The following is a 20,007-nucleotide window of genomic DNA, read 5'->3' as shown; positions in this document are numbered from 1 at the left end:
CAAGTACTGCTATCTAGATGTGCGATTCATAAAGGTACATTAAAAAGTGAATAAAATGACATATTCGAGTCCCACGGTTCATTAAATGGATAAAAAAAGGTCTAACAAAATTTGAGGTATTTTTTGAAAGTATTGGTTATTACAAATCTAATTGAACTGAAATATAATGTTTTCACGCTTATTTTTTATTTTTTTCCAATTTCATTTCACTGTTAGGTTAGGTCATGTTTAGAACTGTAAACGTAATTAGTTTACTTCGTTGCCTCTAGTTCTAATGAACTCTGTGATTTATTAGGTTTTCATTGTATCTATTAGTTATATAGCTATATATTTGATATTATTTAATTCAATGTTAAATTTTATATTATGTTTTAAATATTTTGTATATTAATGAATTAAATATTGACATTTTTTGATTCCAAGGATGTTACAAATTAGACGGATTATTTTGTCTTGTTTAGTGGGTTTTCTATACATGTCGAATTCAAGTTTATTATTATAATAATTTTTATATTAAAAAAATTTTTGCCATTATTATTTTCTCGACTTCACCTTAGGTCGAGAAATTAATAATGGCATACATTTTTTGGATATAAAAATTGTAATAATAATAAACTTGATATCGACATATAGAGGAAACCCACTAAACAGGACACCATAATCTATTATAATTCGTTTTATCCTTCGAATCAAAAAATGTCGACGTTTAATTCATTACACAGGGCTATAAAATATTAAACATAACAATATAAAATTAAACATTGAATTAAATAATATGAAATATTTTGCTATTACTAATGAATACAATAAAAACTAATACAGAAATTATTAGCTAAAATAAAATTTAAGTAAAAGATAATATAAAACTAACAAATTTTAATGGATACAAATATGCTAAAAGTGAATAAAACATAAATTACAAAAAATTCAATAAAATATTTAATTGTTTTAAACTAAAAACTGCATACACAACAAATAACAAAATAATTAGCTATATAAACAACAGAGATCTTACTTGAGTAATAAAACATAAGTAAATTTAATTTAGATAAACAGGGAGTATATAGTTTAAAATGCGCAAATTGCGATCTGGAATATATAGGGATGACTAACCAATCTTCTTCGATTAGAATTACATAATACATTAATTGTATAAAAAAAGTTGAATAAGTATGATCCAATTTTGGTAGACATTTCTTAGAAAATAATCATAATTACAACCCACATAATTTTATTAATATTCTTGAATATTCCAATAACTTTCATTAAACAAATATTATATTTACTTAAATGTAAAAGTTTGAGAAATGAACAAATGAAATTTGAAAATGATGTATTTATTATTCAAACAAATATTAAACAGTAATTTTGATTCTTAGGTGGATAATACGGCTTCATACTAATAAACATAACAATTGACATGACGGACATACTGACATGACAGATAACATTAACTTCATTTTACCTTTTTACAATCAATTGTTTTATTTATATATTTATGAAATTCAATTTAGTATAATTAATGATATGTGAGGTAAATTGTAATGGATACACATCATTGTTCCTGAGGATGGGTTAATAATCTGAAAGTGCTTGAAGATTATTATTAAAGATTGTTGGTAAGTGGAAACTATTATACAAGTAATTTATATATTTATACCAACGCTCCATACTTAATAAAATCCATTTACGTATATGTTGATGTATTTATCAACATTTAACATGAATCTGTATTTCATTTATATTTTGTTATCTACATTTATTTTTTTATTATAACAATATTTAAATAACTTTATCATAATCCATTTGAGTGAAAGTAAGGCATAAAATTGAGAAGAAGCAGTAGTTAAAAAAATTCCAGGATTAAAATATATCCAGAAGTATTATAAAAAAAATGTATGTGGAGCGTAATCTCATATATGTTCACTAAACTTTATGAACAGTGATTAAGCACCTGTTGGTGTGCACAGTTTAAGCAAGCCATCGACAATAGTTTATGAAATAAGAATCATTGGTTACTATCAGAAATACTTCTGTAACAACAGTATGTTAGTTCTATATGATAAACAATTTTTGAAGAATTAAATCCTCAAAAATCTATCAAGGTCTACTCAGCAGACCTAGTTCAGTTTTGTTTATACTTTGTTTAAATATAAATTTATTAAAAGATTTAAAAAAAGTGCTACATTTAAGTTTATCACTACCAATATATACTTATTTATGCATTTGTAAATTATTGCTGCATCATTAGGGAATGAGGTTTTATATTTCACAATTACAGAAATTGTTACATATTTTTTAAACAATGATTTGCGTCTGTATGAGTTGCACATGGAAGCATGTATTTGCGTTGATGTTGTTATAAAAATGCTATAATTCTTAAATACTGTAATTCTTATTGATTATTTGCTGTATTATTAGCTCTTTCTTCATTCGTGTTTAATTAAAAGTTTGTTTCACTTTAAAATTACCTTTTCCCCTTTAGTCTTTCATCATGATACTATTTAATGTGGTTAGATTTTTTGTAATGTTTTTGTTTGTATAAGAGTTTTCGGTGTAGCTTTATTTTTATTACTGTCCTGAGTAAATAACTTACAGCTTTTTCAAAGTTGCATATCAGTTTACTATCTGAAATTAATGATAGTGGTATTATGCAATTACTAAAAAATTTCACCATTAGAAATCCGGTGCTAATATTATCTGATAGATTAGTTGTAATGAACGGGTTTATGAAATTAGTTCTGTGAAAGTAATTTATAATTGTTTACCGGTACCAATATCAGTGATAGTTATATTTTGTGTTAATGTGTACTGGTAAACTTAATCAAGGTTGTTTGTCAACTCATGATTCTGAGACTCCACCCTTACTTTTATAATTTGTTTGCATTTCAGAATTGTTAGAGGTCAGCCACTTTTAGCGTTGTTTTATTTGGTTTATAAGAAAGAAAAAATGTATTATTTGAAGTATTGCTAAAATATTGTTAAAATTCTAATTTATTGATTTTTAACATGTTAGAATTGAATATTATGCCAGATATGTGCATATTTGTAAATTCTATGTAAATACAATTGTTAGTGCATTTGTGCATATATACTCATATATATGTAATTTTCTTTCAACATTTATTACATTACTGTAACTGATTACTTTCCTTCATTATTTTCTTTGTATTATTCATGAATTATTTATATTGTTTCTTAATGTATTGAATAATGACAAGATAATAATGGTCGTAATAAACTGCTTTAGATTGTCTAGTAAGTTTAATACTTAAATATTTATGTTTAGAAACTTAGAAAAACCAGTCGGTTCTGATGAACAGATTATTACTATTATGTGAAGTGGATTTATGTGACCAAAGTGCATTTTAGGTTTTCTATAATGAGATCGTATTATGACTTATGTGAATCGTGTGTGATGGTAAGCTCAGGGTTTTGTGTTATTGCATTGGTCTGCAACTATCCTTTAACCTAACCTATAGTTGTTAGCCTATAATAAATTAACTAATAGTAAGTCATTTTTCTTTGCCGGATGTGGAAAAAATTGATAAATTATGCTATGAACAACAAAAGGAAATCTGATTCATGTCATGTGTCTTAGACCATTTTAATTAGCCCACTGGGCCGGTTTAGTGGTTAACGTATCATCGCAAATCAGCTGATTTCAAAGTCGAGAATTCTAAGGTAACCCTAGTAAAGACACAGTTACTTTTATATGGATTTGAATACTAGATCGTGGCTACTGGTGTTCTTTGATGGTTGGGTTTCAATTAACCACACATCTCAGGAAAGGTCGACTTGAGACTGTACAAGATTACACCTTCATTTACATTCAAACATATCATCCTCTGAATATGAATCCTTTGAATATATCACCTTACGGTGGTTCCACAGGTTAAACAGAAAAAAGAGACCATTTTAATTGTAAATGTCACAAAAAACCTTGTATCTCCAAATCCTCAATCATTTCTATATTTCAAAGTTTATCAGTGTAATCTTTAAAGTAATTTATAATATTTTTCATTTTTATTAATTTTTTGTTTGATGAACTTTTAAATGTACCTTAAATTTTTCTTTTAAGTATTTTTATAGAATTCTGATACTCTATTCAGCTAATCTGTTGCTACTGAATGAATGAGATATTGGTTTTAGGTTATTGATTCAATTCTGATTCTTCCAATTATTTTAATTACTTTTTATGTTTTCATTTTTAGTGTAACCATTTGACGTATTTTTTTAATATCTTCCATACCAGGTTGTAATAAACTTGAAAAATTAAAAATTAAGGCAGATTTTACACAAAAAATTTGTTAAGTAATATTTGAAATTTATAAATTCATTTTTTGGTTTAAAGAACAATTTCCTTTAAGTTGTGTGAGTGCATGCGCGCTAATTATAGTAAAAAAATGTTCAGACCACATTAAAAGCATTCAGCAGAAAATGGAATTAAACAGTATAATATTACATCAAGCTTATTATAACCAAATAAGAGTTTATATTATTTTAGATGGGGAACATATTGTTATTTGTAACCATAACAGTTGCTACCAGCAAAACCACTCATCATTTGTTGCTCATGTCAGCTGAACCATAACACTACATTTTTTACTATTAAATAAAATCTGATATATATATTAAATGATTTTTAAAAAAAATTGTAAATTTTAAAGAAGGAAAAAACAAGAAAAGTTATTTTGACAACATAATTTTTTGAATTAAAAGTAGAATGTGGTAATAGAAATATTCTGAGTAAGTTCTACTTTATGCTTTTGTAGTTTCTATGACACTACTAAAATTTTGTATTGAATAAAGAGCTCAATACAATCTAAAAATGTTAGGTTCTCCTGACATTTATGAATACGGTTAAGTACAAAGTAATGTTACAATAATTATAATGTATTATAATACATAATTATTATGTGTTAATGTTATGTAGAATTGTAAGCACAAAATTGACTAATGAAAATTTGAATGACAATTCTTTATTTATAACCATCTGTTCTAGTTAAATACACAGTAGGTCTGAAAAGTTCCCAAACTAAATTTCTGTAGTTGATACAAGTAGCACCCATCTCTTGGACAACCAAGGAACTACGTAGTACAATGTCTAATTAGTGTGTGTACAAAATTTCATCACATTTCGTCACTCCAGTCTCGAGTTATATTCAGCCATGTACGTTGTGTTCATCTGACCTGGTCTGCATAGAACAGAGAAGCACAATAAAATTTTGTGTTCTATTTCAAAAATCTTTCGTTGATACTTATGATAGTTATTCTATGGTACAGCAAGCATTCGGTGATGTAGTCACATCTCGTACTACAACATACATGTGGTGGAGGCAGTTTAAAGATGGTAGAGAGTCGTTGGATGACGACGATGAAGCGGAAGGTTGTCAACAGCTCTTCATGACAAAAATGTTGCGAAAGTACACACGCTCCAGTACGAACAACCTCATCTTACCCTTTAGTCCATAGCAGAAGAGCTAAACACCAGTAAAGATGCGGTACATACAATTCTAACAGAAAAAATTAACCGTCAAAAGTGTACTTTTGTTTCATTCCACACTTCTAAACCAAAGAACGAAAACAGGTGTGTCTTTCTTGCACTCAAGACTTCATTGAAACTGCTGATAATGACCTGAATTTTTTTGCAAACAATTGTAGTTAGGAATGAAAGCTGCTGTTTCTTGTGTGATCGCAAATGAAGTTTCAATCCGTTGTTTGGTCGAGACCTGGAGCACAAAAACCGGTGAAAGTCAGGCAGTAAAAATCAAGTGTGAACACGATGTCAATTGCATTCTTCAATTAAAAGGGCCTATTCATCATGAATTTATCCCAACCTGTCAAACCGTGAGTTCTAAATTCTATTTGGAAGTAATGAAATGCCTGATGCGTCACATTTGTTGAAATCCAGCCTGAGTACTGGGAACCAGAAGTTGGACACTTGCATGACAATACCCTGGCACACATGACAACAGTTTTAACACTATTATGCCAGAAATCAAATACCATCTTATTCCATCCTCCCTATTCACCTGACTTGGCTCCAGCTGGCTATTTTCTGTTCCCAAAACTCAAGTTGAAGATGAAAGGCTGCTTTTTCGATGACATTTTGACCATCCAAAGGGTTTGCACTGAGACAATCCCACAAAGTGATTTCTCCAGAACATTTGATAGGCTCTACCAGTGCTGCAATGAGTGTATAACTAGAGAAGGGTTCTATGTAGAGGGCTGATGTGAATAAATTCATTTAGCTTTAAATCAATATTTTTATTTAATTTAGTTCAGGAACTTTTCAGACATACTGTGTATTATTTATAGATATCAATGGATTAAAGAATATCATTCAATATTTCATGTCAAAACAACAATACAGTTTTACTTTTGGGTATATTATAACTTCAGTTACAATTTTTATAAGTTGATTTTTTTTTTATTCATTCATTCATAGTGTTCTGCAATTATGGCAGCTCCTGTCATGGCTGCTGCCTTCCAACATATGTATCCTTTGCTAACTCCTTTTTTCAGCATATTTTTCCATTTATATAATCCCACCTATCATTTGAAATTTCTTCCTTCCTTATCCTTTCTTTCCATTCACTAAGCCTTCTATTGCATCCTGTAATAAATATCTCATACAGTGTATTAGCCAGTTGTTTTTCCTTTATTCAATCACATTTAGCATTTTTCTGTTCTCTCTCTTTCTGCTTGATACATCCTTATCTATTATAAGATCTTGCCGCATGACATTTTCATTATGCACAAGACCGACACCTCAAAAGCCTCAATTTATTTTCTGTCTGCCATGTTTCAACTCCATGTAACATTACACTCCAAATGAAACATCTCATTAATCTCTTCTTTAATGCTAAGTTTAACTTTCCACAAAGCAGTCTTCCCTTCTTATTAAATGCCTGTGCTTAGTTCTTGTATTCTTGTTTTAATCTACATTGCAAGTTGGAGGTCATCAATTATTAAGCTCCCGAAGTACTGAAATTTCTTCACCTGCTCTAAAATTTCATTTCTTATCTTAATCTCAGTCCTCTCCTCTTTTCCACCAAATACCATACATTTGTCTTCTTTTTGCTGATCCTCATATCCTGACTTTCGTAAGCTTCATTTAAGTCATCAAGAATTTCATTTAATTTGCTTTGGCTCTCCGCCAGTACCACCACATGTCATCAGCAAAATGTATACATTCTATTCTTCTTCCCTCGATCATTATTACTCTTTTCCCATTCAGACAGCATTTAATTATTTCATCCAGATATATACTAAATACCCACCAGATTAGCCTAGTGGTGAACTTGTCATCACAGATCAGCTGATTTAAAAGTCGAGAGTTCTAAGGTTCAAATCCTATTAAAGGCAGTTACTTTTATATGAATTTAAATACTAGATCATGGATACCGGTGTTTTTTGGTGGTTGAGTATCGATTAACTGCACACCTCAGGAATGGTCAACCTGAGGCTGTACAAGACTAACACTTCATTCACATTCATGCACATCATCCTCTGAAGTAATACATTATGTGGTCCAAGAGGCTAAACAGAAAAAGAAGAGGTGTATATATTACTAAATAGTGTTGGTGAGATGCAGCATCCCTGCTTCACTTCCCTTCCCATTTCATCTCCTACCCTCACTTTTATTCTCTGGTTATAGTATAACACTTTTATTGGGTACTTCTCTAACCAGTCAACTCCCTTCTTTTTCAAAATTTAACAGTAATTTATCCCATCTAACATTGTCAAATGCCTTTTTTAGGTTGACAAATACAACATACATTCTCCGCCTTGTTTTCATGTATCTCACCTATTACTCTTAGTAGCCCTATAGTGCCCCTTGTTTCAACACATCTTCTAAACCCATAATGTTTTTCCTCATTACTGCTATCCAATTTATTGCATATCCTCTTAAGTAGAACCCTTAATAGTATCTTAGTTGCATGTGATATTCTTTCGGCTAATCATTCTATGTTCACACTTCTTTGTATTTCTTTTCTTTTATGTCGGTTCCATTATTGTATCCTGGAAATCCTCTGGCCATTTTCCTTCTTCAGGTATTCCAATGCATAGATCTAACAATTCTCTTGTCTTCCCTAGTGCTTTGAACACTTCAATTGGTATTTTATCACATCTCTCAGCTTTTCCTTTTCTCATAATTTTTATTTAGACTTATCTTTATTATTTTTGTAAATTCTTAATTTCACCTTGTTAAGTAATGTTTCTTTTAATTTTAAATTTAGTTTTATCTGATGTAATATTTTAATACTGCTGTTACTTGTTTATACTTTTATTAATTTTAATATCTTACTTAAGCTGCTTCTTATTATCAGTCATTACTCTTTTTTTATATCTGTTCATTAAATTAATATTTTTAATCTAGTTGTGAATCATCAGAAGTGAAAGATACTAAGCAATTTTGGTTGTTATCTATGTAAAATTAAATGATTTTATTAAAAATTAGATTACTCGTGCAATAATTAAGATTTATCACAGAAAGAGGGCGAATGAATTGTTTATGTTAAATAAAAAGAAAAAATTTAATTTAAAAGCTGAAAATTTTCAGTTGGATGGCTAAGGTTGTTTATATTACACTCTTGTAACAATTAATAAATCATTACATTTTGTTTGGTTAAATTGGTTACAGATTATTTGATGCTTTAAAATACTAACATGCTAAATTTGATTATCTATTAACGAAATTCCTCTTATATTGCCACTTTTAGTAAAAAAATGATATCCCTGTGTATGTATTTCCTCGTATTTTGATGTTTCCTTAGCCACATATTCTAAAACACTTGTTAAAAAAATTTTTCAAATATTTTGTTTATTGGCTTTGTACTTAAGATAATTTAACAGATATTAAATTTTATGGAGTAGCTTGTATATTAGGGAGAGGATTGATATAGGTTTGAAAAAATCAAATGAAGGGTTGTAGAAAATATTGAAGGATCCTATAATAAAGGGGCTTGGACTAAAGGAATATTTTTATTTTCTTGAAGGAATATTTTTTGTTATTGGTCTTTTTTTTGTATAATATTACTTTTAGTTAAGCGTGATAAGTTTCCATTTTGTAGTTAGTGAAATAAGTTATTTACTTGATTCTGATAATTCTAGTATTTCATTAGTTTTTCTTCTAAAGCCTTCCTTGGATTTATTTTTATTTTTAAAGGGATTGCAGATAGGTTTTTTTTGCCTTTTATATGACTAAACACTATTGTCATGAGGATGGATTAATTGTACTAATTATGTTGTAATTTAGTTGCTATTAACTAATATAAAGTATAAAATATTATCGATTATAATATGCAGAAAAATGCTCTATAATCTTGCTAAATGATAAATATTGTAAAAAAATAAAATCAAGCGTGTGATATAAGAAAATTGTTATCTTTGTTGTTTTAAATCCACGCAAAAAAATTCTTGTTAAAAAATTGTCTTTAACATAACAGATAGTGAAAAAGAATGGTTAAAATAGTGTTGGAAAGCAAGGTCAGAAGAGGGTGAATGTTTGGTCAAGGTAGTAATTTAAATGATGTCATTGTTGTAAGGGAATGAAAATAGGTTGTAATAAATTGTTTTTCTTGTACAACTTGTTAATCACTAGTTTTATTAAATGTAGTTGCTTGTATAGGGTTTTGTTAAATTAAGTAGATGCACTGTTATGTGAAAATAATTTCCTTTTCGGCAGGTACAAACCAGGGTGAACATACAACATGCTTATCCATGAAAGTATATCACACAAACCTTTAATCACGTACTCAAGCTTTGTATTAAGTTAATTGTCTTTGTCTTTAGAATAAATTCAAAGAGGATAATTTTTTATTATTAAATTTTTTAGAGTTTCTTTATTATTATTTATTTGTATCTCATTTTTATTAAAAATAAATCGAAGTGAACTAATATTGTGCAAAATAAATTACAAATATATTTTTTATTTTAATAGTTTAAATCATAAATCAGCATTCTTACTGTATATTTTGCTTGTGTATTTTTACAACAAAATATTATATAATCGTTTTTTTAAATCTTATTTTTTAATAGAGAATTACAAATTACTGTTTTGTACCTTGATAATTGTTATAAATTAAATTAATAGAAAGCAAAGACTTAATCTTCTTCAGTTGTGGTAATTTGAGGATTGAAACAGTAACTCCTGACTGTTTATAACTATTCATATGAATCATTTTTAGTATGTGTTTTGTTAATGTTTAAAGAACGTGGCAATGTCAGATGATGCTGTTTGGTGCTGTCACAATTTAGTTGAAGTTAGCTTTGTTTACCGTAACAGAGTAATAGGTTGACATAAGCTAAATATGGTTCACTTTTTTTGGGGAGTGAATATGTGTAATTCTGAAGAAAAAACAAATTTCTATACATTAACTTTCTATTTATGCTAATTGCAAAAACTACTTTCCTCTGGTTGAATATTACTTATGTGTATTATTCTCAGAGCTGAGACTGTAAAATAGGGTAAGCGTTATGTTTCATTATAAGGGGTTTTTTAATGTTTATTTTTAGAATATTGTTAGTGTCTAAGTTAGTTCTAAACAAATGAATTAAGTTTTATTTATACAGTCTGACAAGTATTTGATTGAAAAGGTTTTGTTTCATGCAATGTGAGATTAATAATAGTAATTCTGTGACGATTTAAATCTATTTAAAAGGCTGTATGAGTAAGTACTCAATGAAAATAATGCAGAGTGAAATTATTTTAATATTTTTGTCTGTATACATCTTAATAATATACATTGCATACAGTTAATTGATGTTAATTTAGAACAAAATGTTTTATTTATTATAAGATTATGAGTACAGTCGCATGTTGTTTTATAATTAATTACCCACATCAGTCATTATTCTTTTCAAGAATCTTGATTTAATGTCATAATAATATTAAATTTAATTAGTTAGCAAGGTTTTTAATAATTACTGATTTGTATGAAATTATTATTGTATTAGAAAAAAGAATTGTATTTGTTTATTTTGTTTGCTAAATATCACCAAATTTCCATTGGTTTTCACATAATTTTCCCAGGATAAAGATGGTTTTGTGAACACTATCATTGTTAACACTGATACGGGAGTAAAGAAAATTGATGAACTTGAAAATTCTTCTGTAATTTACATAATTAAAAAAAAATTTACAGATTAATATTAATTTACAGAAAAGGGAGAGTCTATTCTACCAGCAAAAGTAATCTTAAACTGCAAAAATATTTGTTATTTAATGTTAGTTTAATTGTACAAATTCTCCTAATTTTTAATTATACTTACTACAATCATCATAAATTTTTCACATTTGTATACAAGACTGTAATGATATTCAATTATGATTAAGGAAAAAATTCAATAGAATTTGTATTCATTCTGCTGTATCTTAATTTATGAGTTTGAATCTTAATAATATGTTTCATGAGAAAGGTTAAAAATCAAGAGTGAGTTTTTTATTCTGTTCACTCACTTTTATTTGTAAAAAAATTTATGTAAACACATAATTTCATTTCACTACTGAATTTTGTTTTGAAAAACTGAAGAAAAATTAATGATGAGTACCCTTTTTAAATACATTTTTACAACAGTAATCAACTTTATGGGCATGTGTAATACATAAACAAATTTTCTGTACAAATTAAACTAATGAAGTGGTATTTGAAAGGAATTCTTAAAAATCAATTGCTTCTTTAATTTTGGAGAGAAAAAAATAGGGTAATTACAATATAATAATATAGATTCCATTGTAAAGCACTGATTTATAAAACTAGACACAGGTTAAAAATTTTCTACAAAATTACTGTACATTATTTACTCTAGGATGAAATATTTTTATCTAATTTTTATTTAAATATATTAACTTCTACTGTAATGAAGGTTCTTTTCATTATTATTCACATTAGCTTATAAAAAGCTAAAAAAAATTTTTTTTAATTTTTAAAAATAAGCATTCTGATTAAAAATAGCTTAGCTGTTGCTTTGAATGTGGTTTATAATTGGAAAAAACATTGATTAAAAAAAAATGCCCAAACTAGAAAGTGCAATTAGAAAAAATCAGTTTGTAGTCTGTTAATTGCAAAACAAAAATAAAATATACGAGGTCTGTAAATACAGTAATGAGACTAGTTTTTTTTTGACAGCCAAAGTGGCAACAATGTAAAGTTACTAGTAAAGATATGGTTATATGAACAGTTTTGATCTATATTACATATTAATATTTTTAGTCTATTGTTGCCATGTGAGATTTATACAAACTTTTTGTGAAACTAGATTTTCTTGTGTTACAAAACTGAATGATACTACTTATGAGCAACATTGTAATCAAGTTTTGTGTTAGACTCGGTGAGAATGCTATTGAAACTTTTCAAAATTGAAAAGGGCATATAGAGATGATGCTCTGTCACTAGCCCAGGTTATTTGGTGGTTTAAAACATATTCAGATGGCTGGGAATCAATTGCGAACGATCCACTTCTAGAAGACCGTTAATGTCAAAAAGTGACGACAATGTTGAGTGAATCAGAGATTTGATACAGTATGACCGGCAATTAACTGTCAGAATGATTGCAGAAGAATTGAATTTGAACCATACCACAGTCCATCAAATTTTGACAAATGAATTGGACATAAAAAAAGTTTGTGCAAAATTGGTCCCAAAAACCTTACTTTTGATCAGAAAAACAACAGGGTGGAAGTGTGCCAAGATCTTTTAGGGTGATTTTGGAACAGTAGAAAATATAAAAAAAAAAAAATGTAACTGACCATGATTGAAGGTTCGGATAATTCTTGAAGGATATTCCAGTTTCTTTGTTCCAACACTGCTATGAAGAGTGGGAAAACCGTTTGAAGTGTGTCGTGGGTTCCCAAGGAAACTACTTCGAAGGTGATAAAGAGTCCCATGTATAATTGGATTGTAAATAAAAAGTTTTTCTGAACCGGTCTCATTACTTTATTTACAGACCTCGTATATACTCACATTTCACTGTTTATTTAGTCAAGTAAGTTATAAAGGAGTAAAAAATAGGAACTTTTCTTAAGTTTATCTTTAGGTTTTTAAAGAAAAAGATTAATGTGTATTAAAATTTTTTTCAATTGAAAAGTTTTTTTTCACTTCTATAAATTTGTTCATTAGGAAGATAACGACAGTAAAATTATTTTACAGATTTTTCAAGGATGAAAATATTTCTTTAACTTTTTATAACTCCTTTGATTAAAAGGCTAAGGCAGGTATCCATAATTCCTCTGAAGATAAATTAAAAAAAAATCATTACTTCTTATATAATTATTTGCACTCAAATAACAATAATCCAAACCAAACGAGATATCAGCAATCCAAGAACATGTGGGTACAGAGGAGTTTATATGGAACACAATGCTGCCAACTGCACGTAACTAAATATCTCCATTGGCACATAATTAAAAATGTTCCGTTATTTTCTGAACAGACCTCTTATGGTGCTTTCACAGAAATTGCTTCTTTAGATTGCAATGGGAGGGCAAACTACTAGATAATGTTAGTCGTTCAATAATTTAAAAAGCTTTTTATTAATAGATTTAAAAAACAAAAACTTTTTTGATATTGCTGTTAAATATAAATGAAAAAAAAAACATGTGAATTAGTAATTAATTTTAAGAAAACAGTTATATTCTGCAATTAGGATCTAAAGTTTTATTTTTATTCTTAAGTTTAATATAAAGCTGCAGATTTAAGTTCTGTCAAGTTTTTTTATTAAACATGAAAATCTATTTACTTTTGGCCTAAATAGTATACTTGGTTATTGATTTCATGACAATTTAAATCAGATATTAGTATCATTTCAGTCACATTATTGAAATAATGGTCCTGTAGTCTCTTTTCTTTATCAGTTTAAGCACAAGTTATTGCTTTTATATATATATATATATTTAAAATTTCCTTAATTGCTTGTGTGAAACATTGAATTCAGTTAATATAATTGTAAGTGAAAATGTGATATATAGACTTCAATCATCTAATAACCAAAGAATTATTTAATGCATGTTGCTCTAAGAGTGAAAAAAATTCACTCTTTGTCACACTGTTAGTCTTAAATTATAAATTAAAGTAAAGTTTTTGTGTGCTTATTGCCAGTTGTGATATGTGATGCTTTAAGGAATTGCCAAACTCACACAATGAAAAAGGCAAAAAAAAAAAGATTAATCGCTCACTTTGAATGTTGGAGAGTCTTGGACAGATATAATTATAATTTTTTATTACGATTTTGTTGCTGTTGAAGGAAGTAAAGAAGTTAAATGAATTGTTTTAAGCACTTGATTGCAACTGAATTTAATTACAATAAAAAAAAGTTTTTTATTGTATTAGGATTTTTATAATGTGTAATGGTGTATTTCATTGTGTCTTTTTAGTGTGAGTTTAATGGTATTCTTTTTTCTGTTTTAGAGCCTTTTTCTGACTGGTATGAAGAAAAGATTGAACTTCCAATTTTCGAAGAACTAGAAACAGTACCACCTCTGCCTGCAGCAGCAGCACTGCCACCTCCACCACCTCAACAACGTAAAGATGTACAAGCTTATAACAAAGAATTCATTGATGTGTGCCCCTATGACAGCACAATTCATAACATGGAGGGAAAGGTACATATACCTAATATGGTTGTTCTACCAGAACAAAGACCACCACAACAGCAACCACATCATCAGCATAATATTCACCAACCACATTCAATAGTAACTTCAACACCAATAGTTGTACCAATGCAATTGGGCGAGCAGACATCAACACTTATGCAAGAATTTGAATTTGTGTTGAGTAATCATGAAACATTAACACCTCCTGAGAGTCCACGTGATGATGGCATGGGTTTAACAATGTTGCAAGATATGCGAACTGAAGAACTTGATGAATTGGTGCGAATTCGTGTTGAAAGCTTAGTTGAAGGTCCAGATAATTCTTGCTCTTCATCTTTGCATGAAGACAGTACAGCAGATAGCCCTGCTTCTTCTGACAGTGGATATGATGATCCTGATTGGACTCCTGAGCCCATTGTCTCGGAAAACCCTAAACAAGGAAAACGTCGCCGTCTTACAAAACCGTACTCTCGTGCTCCTCCAGAAGAAAAACGTCAAAGGAAAAAGGAACAAAATAAGAATGCTGCTACTCGATATCGTCTTAAAAAGAAAGCCGAAATTGAAGAAATACTCGGTGAAGAACGAGAACTTCAGGATAAAAATGAAAAGTTGAAAACAGATCTTAGTGAACTGGCTCGGGAGATTAAATACCTTAAGAATTTGATGCGTGATGTTTTCAAAGCAAAAGGTCTTATTAAATGAGATAATTAATTATATGAAAAAGCTCTTTCTTTGATTCTCTCTTAATATTTTATGATTTGTGTTAGTTTTAATGAGTTAATTTAATTATGTCAACCACTTTTTGTGTCCAACAGTGATTCACAGTCTAATTAATGTTATGCACTTCTAGTAGTCAAAACTGACATCAAATATAAAAAAAAAATCTAAAGTACGAATTTTGTTAAAATTGAATTTTTTTTTAGAAGTTGAGAATATTTTGATGAATTTTTCATTTCATGTTGACAGAATGGTATATTTTATAATCAGTCTGCATTTATCTTTTAATTTTAATTTTTCATTAGTATGTTGTTTAGGTCAAATAATGTTACTAAAGTACAAGAATTGAAGCAGAATTTATTTTAATGTTTTTTTTTTGTTCTGTGAAAGATAAGATTTTAATAAAATGAGTATTTGCAATTTATCAGTAGAGTACTGATTTAAATAGATCTTAAAACTGTTAAAATGATTCCTAAATTAGAAAGGAACAAAATTATGTGTATGTATGTATGTACCTACATATACATAATTTATTTCCTCATTTGTTCAATGGGATGTTTATTAAAGATAGAAAAAATAAACTACATTTATATTTACTGAATTTTTCTACCCTAAGTTTTTGCTCTTACTTTGTTTAAATATCTAATATACATTTATTTTAATTTATATTCAATAGAGAATTTTTAAGCAAATTATGATACCTTCTCAACTTCTACTTTTTATTTTTTTTTAATCTTTTTTATTCATGGCGTCAAAAACATTTTTACAATATATTATGTAATATTTTTTTAAATATTGTATAATCACTGTTTGCACATCATTTTCACTTACATGAGAATACTAATTTAATTAATAATTATTTTCTTCTTTTGTAGGTGTAGTTTGTAAATTTTAACTGCCAGCATGTTGTCTGTGTTAAACTTTGTTGCAGATATGTTGTATTGCATTTAGAAATGAGTGTGGTTATTTGGTTTTACTTGCATCAATGATGTGTTACAATTATCAAATACTGATGTCTTTGCAAGTATAATTATCTAACTACAACTTTTCTAAAACAATATGACGAATGTTTGCTCTTTTGTCATTTTTTTGTCTTACTATTGTTATTTTTATATTAACTTTTATATAATATGTATATTTACATATAGGCTATATTTTGGTTGGGTCAGTTTAAATTTTGTTTAATTAATCCTGATATGTAGAATGGAAATAAAAATGCTCCTTTGGGCAGATGTTTTCATTTTGTAATTTCTATGTAATTGTGCCTCAAAATTTTATTTGATAAGTTTTTTATTTTATTGATTATAAAGGCAGGTCTTCTGTCATGTTGTCGTCATGTGTTTTATCATTAATTATGTATCTTTCATTTTGCCTAATTAATTATTATATTTCATGTTAAAAGGTGACAAATGTGTAGAAGTATTAGAAATAAATGTCGGGCGGACATAGAGGTTTTTTATTTGTTAACCCTTCTGCTGTCACAGCGATGTTGCTTAACATTTATTTAATTGCAGTATTCTGAAGTTTTTGTTTTGTTTTATAAAGCAAAAATTGTTTGAAATATATATTAGTTGCAATAAAAATGTGTCATATTTGTGTAAGTGGATAGAGTTTTTCATAGGTTGTGTACATTTTAATACAGGTATGTACATTTGTGCATGCTTGAATATTAACAGACTAATGCATCTGTTTTTGTATTTTCTTTCAAAAACATTGTGTTGTTCTTTGTGATTCAATGAATCATTTTATTTTTTTTAAAATTACTTTTAAAAATATAATTAACTTGCACTATTTGTTAATGTTTTTCTTACATATCTCAATAAAAACAGTTAGTGTTTTACTAATTTTGGATGGAGCGTTGTCATTCATTAAATATACTGTTCCTATAAATTGTAAATAATTCTGACTTAAACCATATTTGTTGTTTAAAAAAGACATTCTTTCATTAAATATGATGGGATGTTTTGATTGAGAAATATTTATTAGAGGTAGTTCCTTTCTTTCTCTTAAATAAATTTTACATCATGTTTTAACAGGTTGTTTTTCTTGTTTTAAATATTTAGTTACTTTCAATTTATAGTTAACTAATTTAATTTTTGAAATTGATTGCATTGAAGGAAAAATAATGATTATAATGATGAAAATTCATAATTTTTATTTACATTTTTTAAATAAATTTTACAAACTTCTTTATGAAGACCAGATAGCATCTACATTTTAATGTAATATGTTATAAAGTTTTTGTTTTAGTAATCTTTTCTCAACATTGTTATGTTTTAATATTTTGGCCTAATTGTGTAGAATTTATTATCCGCATTAGAATTTTGCACATTTACAGATATGTTATTACCATATATCTCACTTGGGTTTGTGTGCTGTTTGCCTGAAATTTTGACTCTTGTACTATAAAATTTGGTGTATTGTAAATCACATTTCTACTGTTAAAAATTACAATATATCTGAAAATGTGTAAAGTATGCATATTAAAATTCAGCCACTGCCTTATCAGAAACTACAGTTTGAGAATAATTCCCAACCTTATGTAAGCAAATTTTCACAAAATATATTTATATTTGTACCATTATATTTTAAACTAACCGTCTCATTTCATGTAGGTTTTAAGATCATTAGTATTTCATACTTATTAGTGAAGAATAGTATATTTTTTCTCCATTACCGTAAAATGTATGTTGATGATGTCTTTCCACTTTAACCTACACTAACTGTAGGGTTTTACCTCGGAAGTCTACTCAGATTTTGTAGGCCAATAATTCATAATATGAATTTACCAATGCATATAATATGGGTTTAGTAGCGAAGTTGCTTTTGTGGTTCGAAAATTTTTTAAGATATGGCCACAAATTCAGTTAAATAATGATTGATATCTTGAAGATCTAATCATAGAACATTGGATGCTTTTTATTTAATAGAATATGACTTATTATAATAGGAAGATGTGATTATATTTGCCAATTTTATAGTTGTTTCACTGGTATTAAAACAGTGTTATGAATCTATAAGTAGTTGAATAGTTTAATGTTGCATAAATAAATAGTGCAGGATAAGTGAAGGCTGAATTAATTGCATATTAATGTTAAAATCTGAAGTTCATATTGTTGAATTATATAATAAAATGTGAATATTTTGTTAAATGCTTGAGAGTGGTGTAAAAAAGAATTAACTGTAATTTGTTGCAGGGTGTTAAATTCAGATATTAAAGTATGAAAAAAAAAATCACTAGGTATATTCGATATATTTACCATATTATTTATAAATCTGCAAAAAAACTTGGGCAAAACGTGTTACATTATTATGTTGGATGGTCTTATGTATTACTTATTAATCTGTATAGTTATATTGATTACATGCTTTGGTCACTAGTATTAATAAATACTAAAAACATACAGTGAAACTATACAGCATTCAGTATTCTACAGGAAAGTTTTTGTTTGGTTTAAGTGTGTCTCTGGCTATTTTTTATTATGTCTCTGGTTCACATCCTTTCTTTCTAGGATGCTGTATATCAGACATTTGTGATGTTTTAGAACCATTTTGTTGTTATGGTTGCGGTTTTGTAAAACACATTGAGTATGTAGTAAGTTATATAAGACAAACTGACACCGATCCATACGAATGTATGGATCTGTGTTCCATACGAATGTATGAAAAATATAAAACTGTATATACATGAATATGTATACACAGTTTTATATTTTTTCCACCTAAAGGTGACATGGTATATAAATTTATAAAAATTAGTCATTAGTTTGTATAAAATAAATGTAATAGTTCATTATTAACATTAATTTTATATAACAGATTACTCATAGCAACAGCTAACTGCTGTTATAAATTACGTGAATGAAAAGTGGTATGCAGAATGCATAGGTTAAAGTTAGGATGCATACAGTTGTGAGTGTGTTTGGAAGGTGAGTGGCGAAGTACAATACCACAATGCATGCCTGCATTCGGCTTGTTCAAGGTATGTTATACCTTGATCATTATTTATCCTGTCTTTAAGCCTGTTTAATCGGTTACATTTTGCTTATTTACCATCTCGTTTTAAAAATTTTTTATGATTTAGTTGGTGTAGAAGAAAGAAAAGTTATATTATTTAACTTGGAAAGAATGTAACAACGTCTGTGGAATGTTAAAAGAACCTTATAGTTTTATCTGGTGAACCATTAATGGTTTAAGTTGCTTAGATGGGCATAGATATTGAATCGTTAAGAAATCTTATTCATCTTATTTTTTACCAAACTGCAGAGTGGTATGGAGTATAATTATAGGTTGGTGATTGTTTTTATTCACCAAAAGCATAAATGGTTGGATTAATACTTGTTTGAAAATTAAACCTAGATGAAGCAGTAGTAGTAATTTGTTCTGATTTGGCAGATATATTTTTGTATTTTTCAGTGGATTCTTTTTTTTCTTAATTGCTTTGGGGGTTAGTTAGGATTAAACATTAATTAATATATTGAATATTTTTACTTGATTTCTTGAATTTTTATTTAGTAATCAGATTATAAATATGGTATCAGATTGTTAAAAATTGATAAAATGAAAATATGCAGAACAAAAACTTATTTTTAAGAATCAGATTGAGAAATTATAAGACATTTTTTAAAACGTAAGTGATTCATTTTAGAGAGTGCACTTTTGTGGTTACTTTAACAGAATATTTTAGC

The 20,007-nt window shown here is 27.9% G+C and overlaps 1 protein-coding gene across 2 annotated transcripts in view; it reads left to right on the top strand.

Annotated features, from left to right (window-relative positions):
- The window catches only part of crc (bZIP transcription factor crc), an 85,044-nt gene extending 68,279 nt beyond the window's left edge, over window positions 1-16,765 (top strand). For both annotated transcript variants that reach the window (XM_075368101.1, XM_075368102.1), the window contains one exon: window positions 14,415-16,765. In XM_075368101.1, the coding sequence (XP_075224216.1) occupies window positions 14,415-15,304 (890 nt within the window). In that variant the 3' untranslated portion in view covers window positions 15,305-16,765. The remainder of the gene's footprint in view (window positions 1-14,414) is intronic.
- Window positions 16,766-20,007: the final 3,242 nt, after the last annotated feature.

This window comes from Lycorma delicatula, chromosome 6 (assembly GCF_047948215.1).
Source record: "Lycorma delicatula isolate Av1 chromosome 6, ASM4794821v1, whole genome shotgun sequence".
In the NCBI taxonomy this organism is placed as follows: Eukaryota; Metazoa; Arthropoda; class Insecta; order Hemiptera; family Fulgoridae; genus Lycorma; species Lycorma delicatula.
Note: the sequence above shows the minus strand (reverse complement) of the source record. Positions and strands in the feature narration are given on the sequence as shown.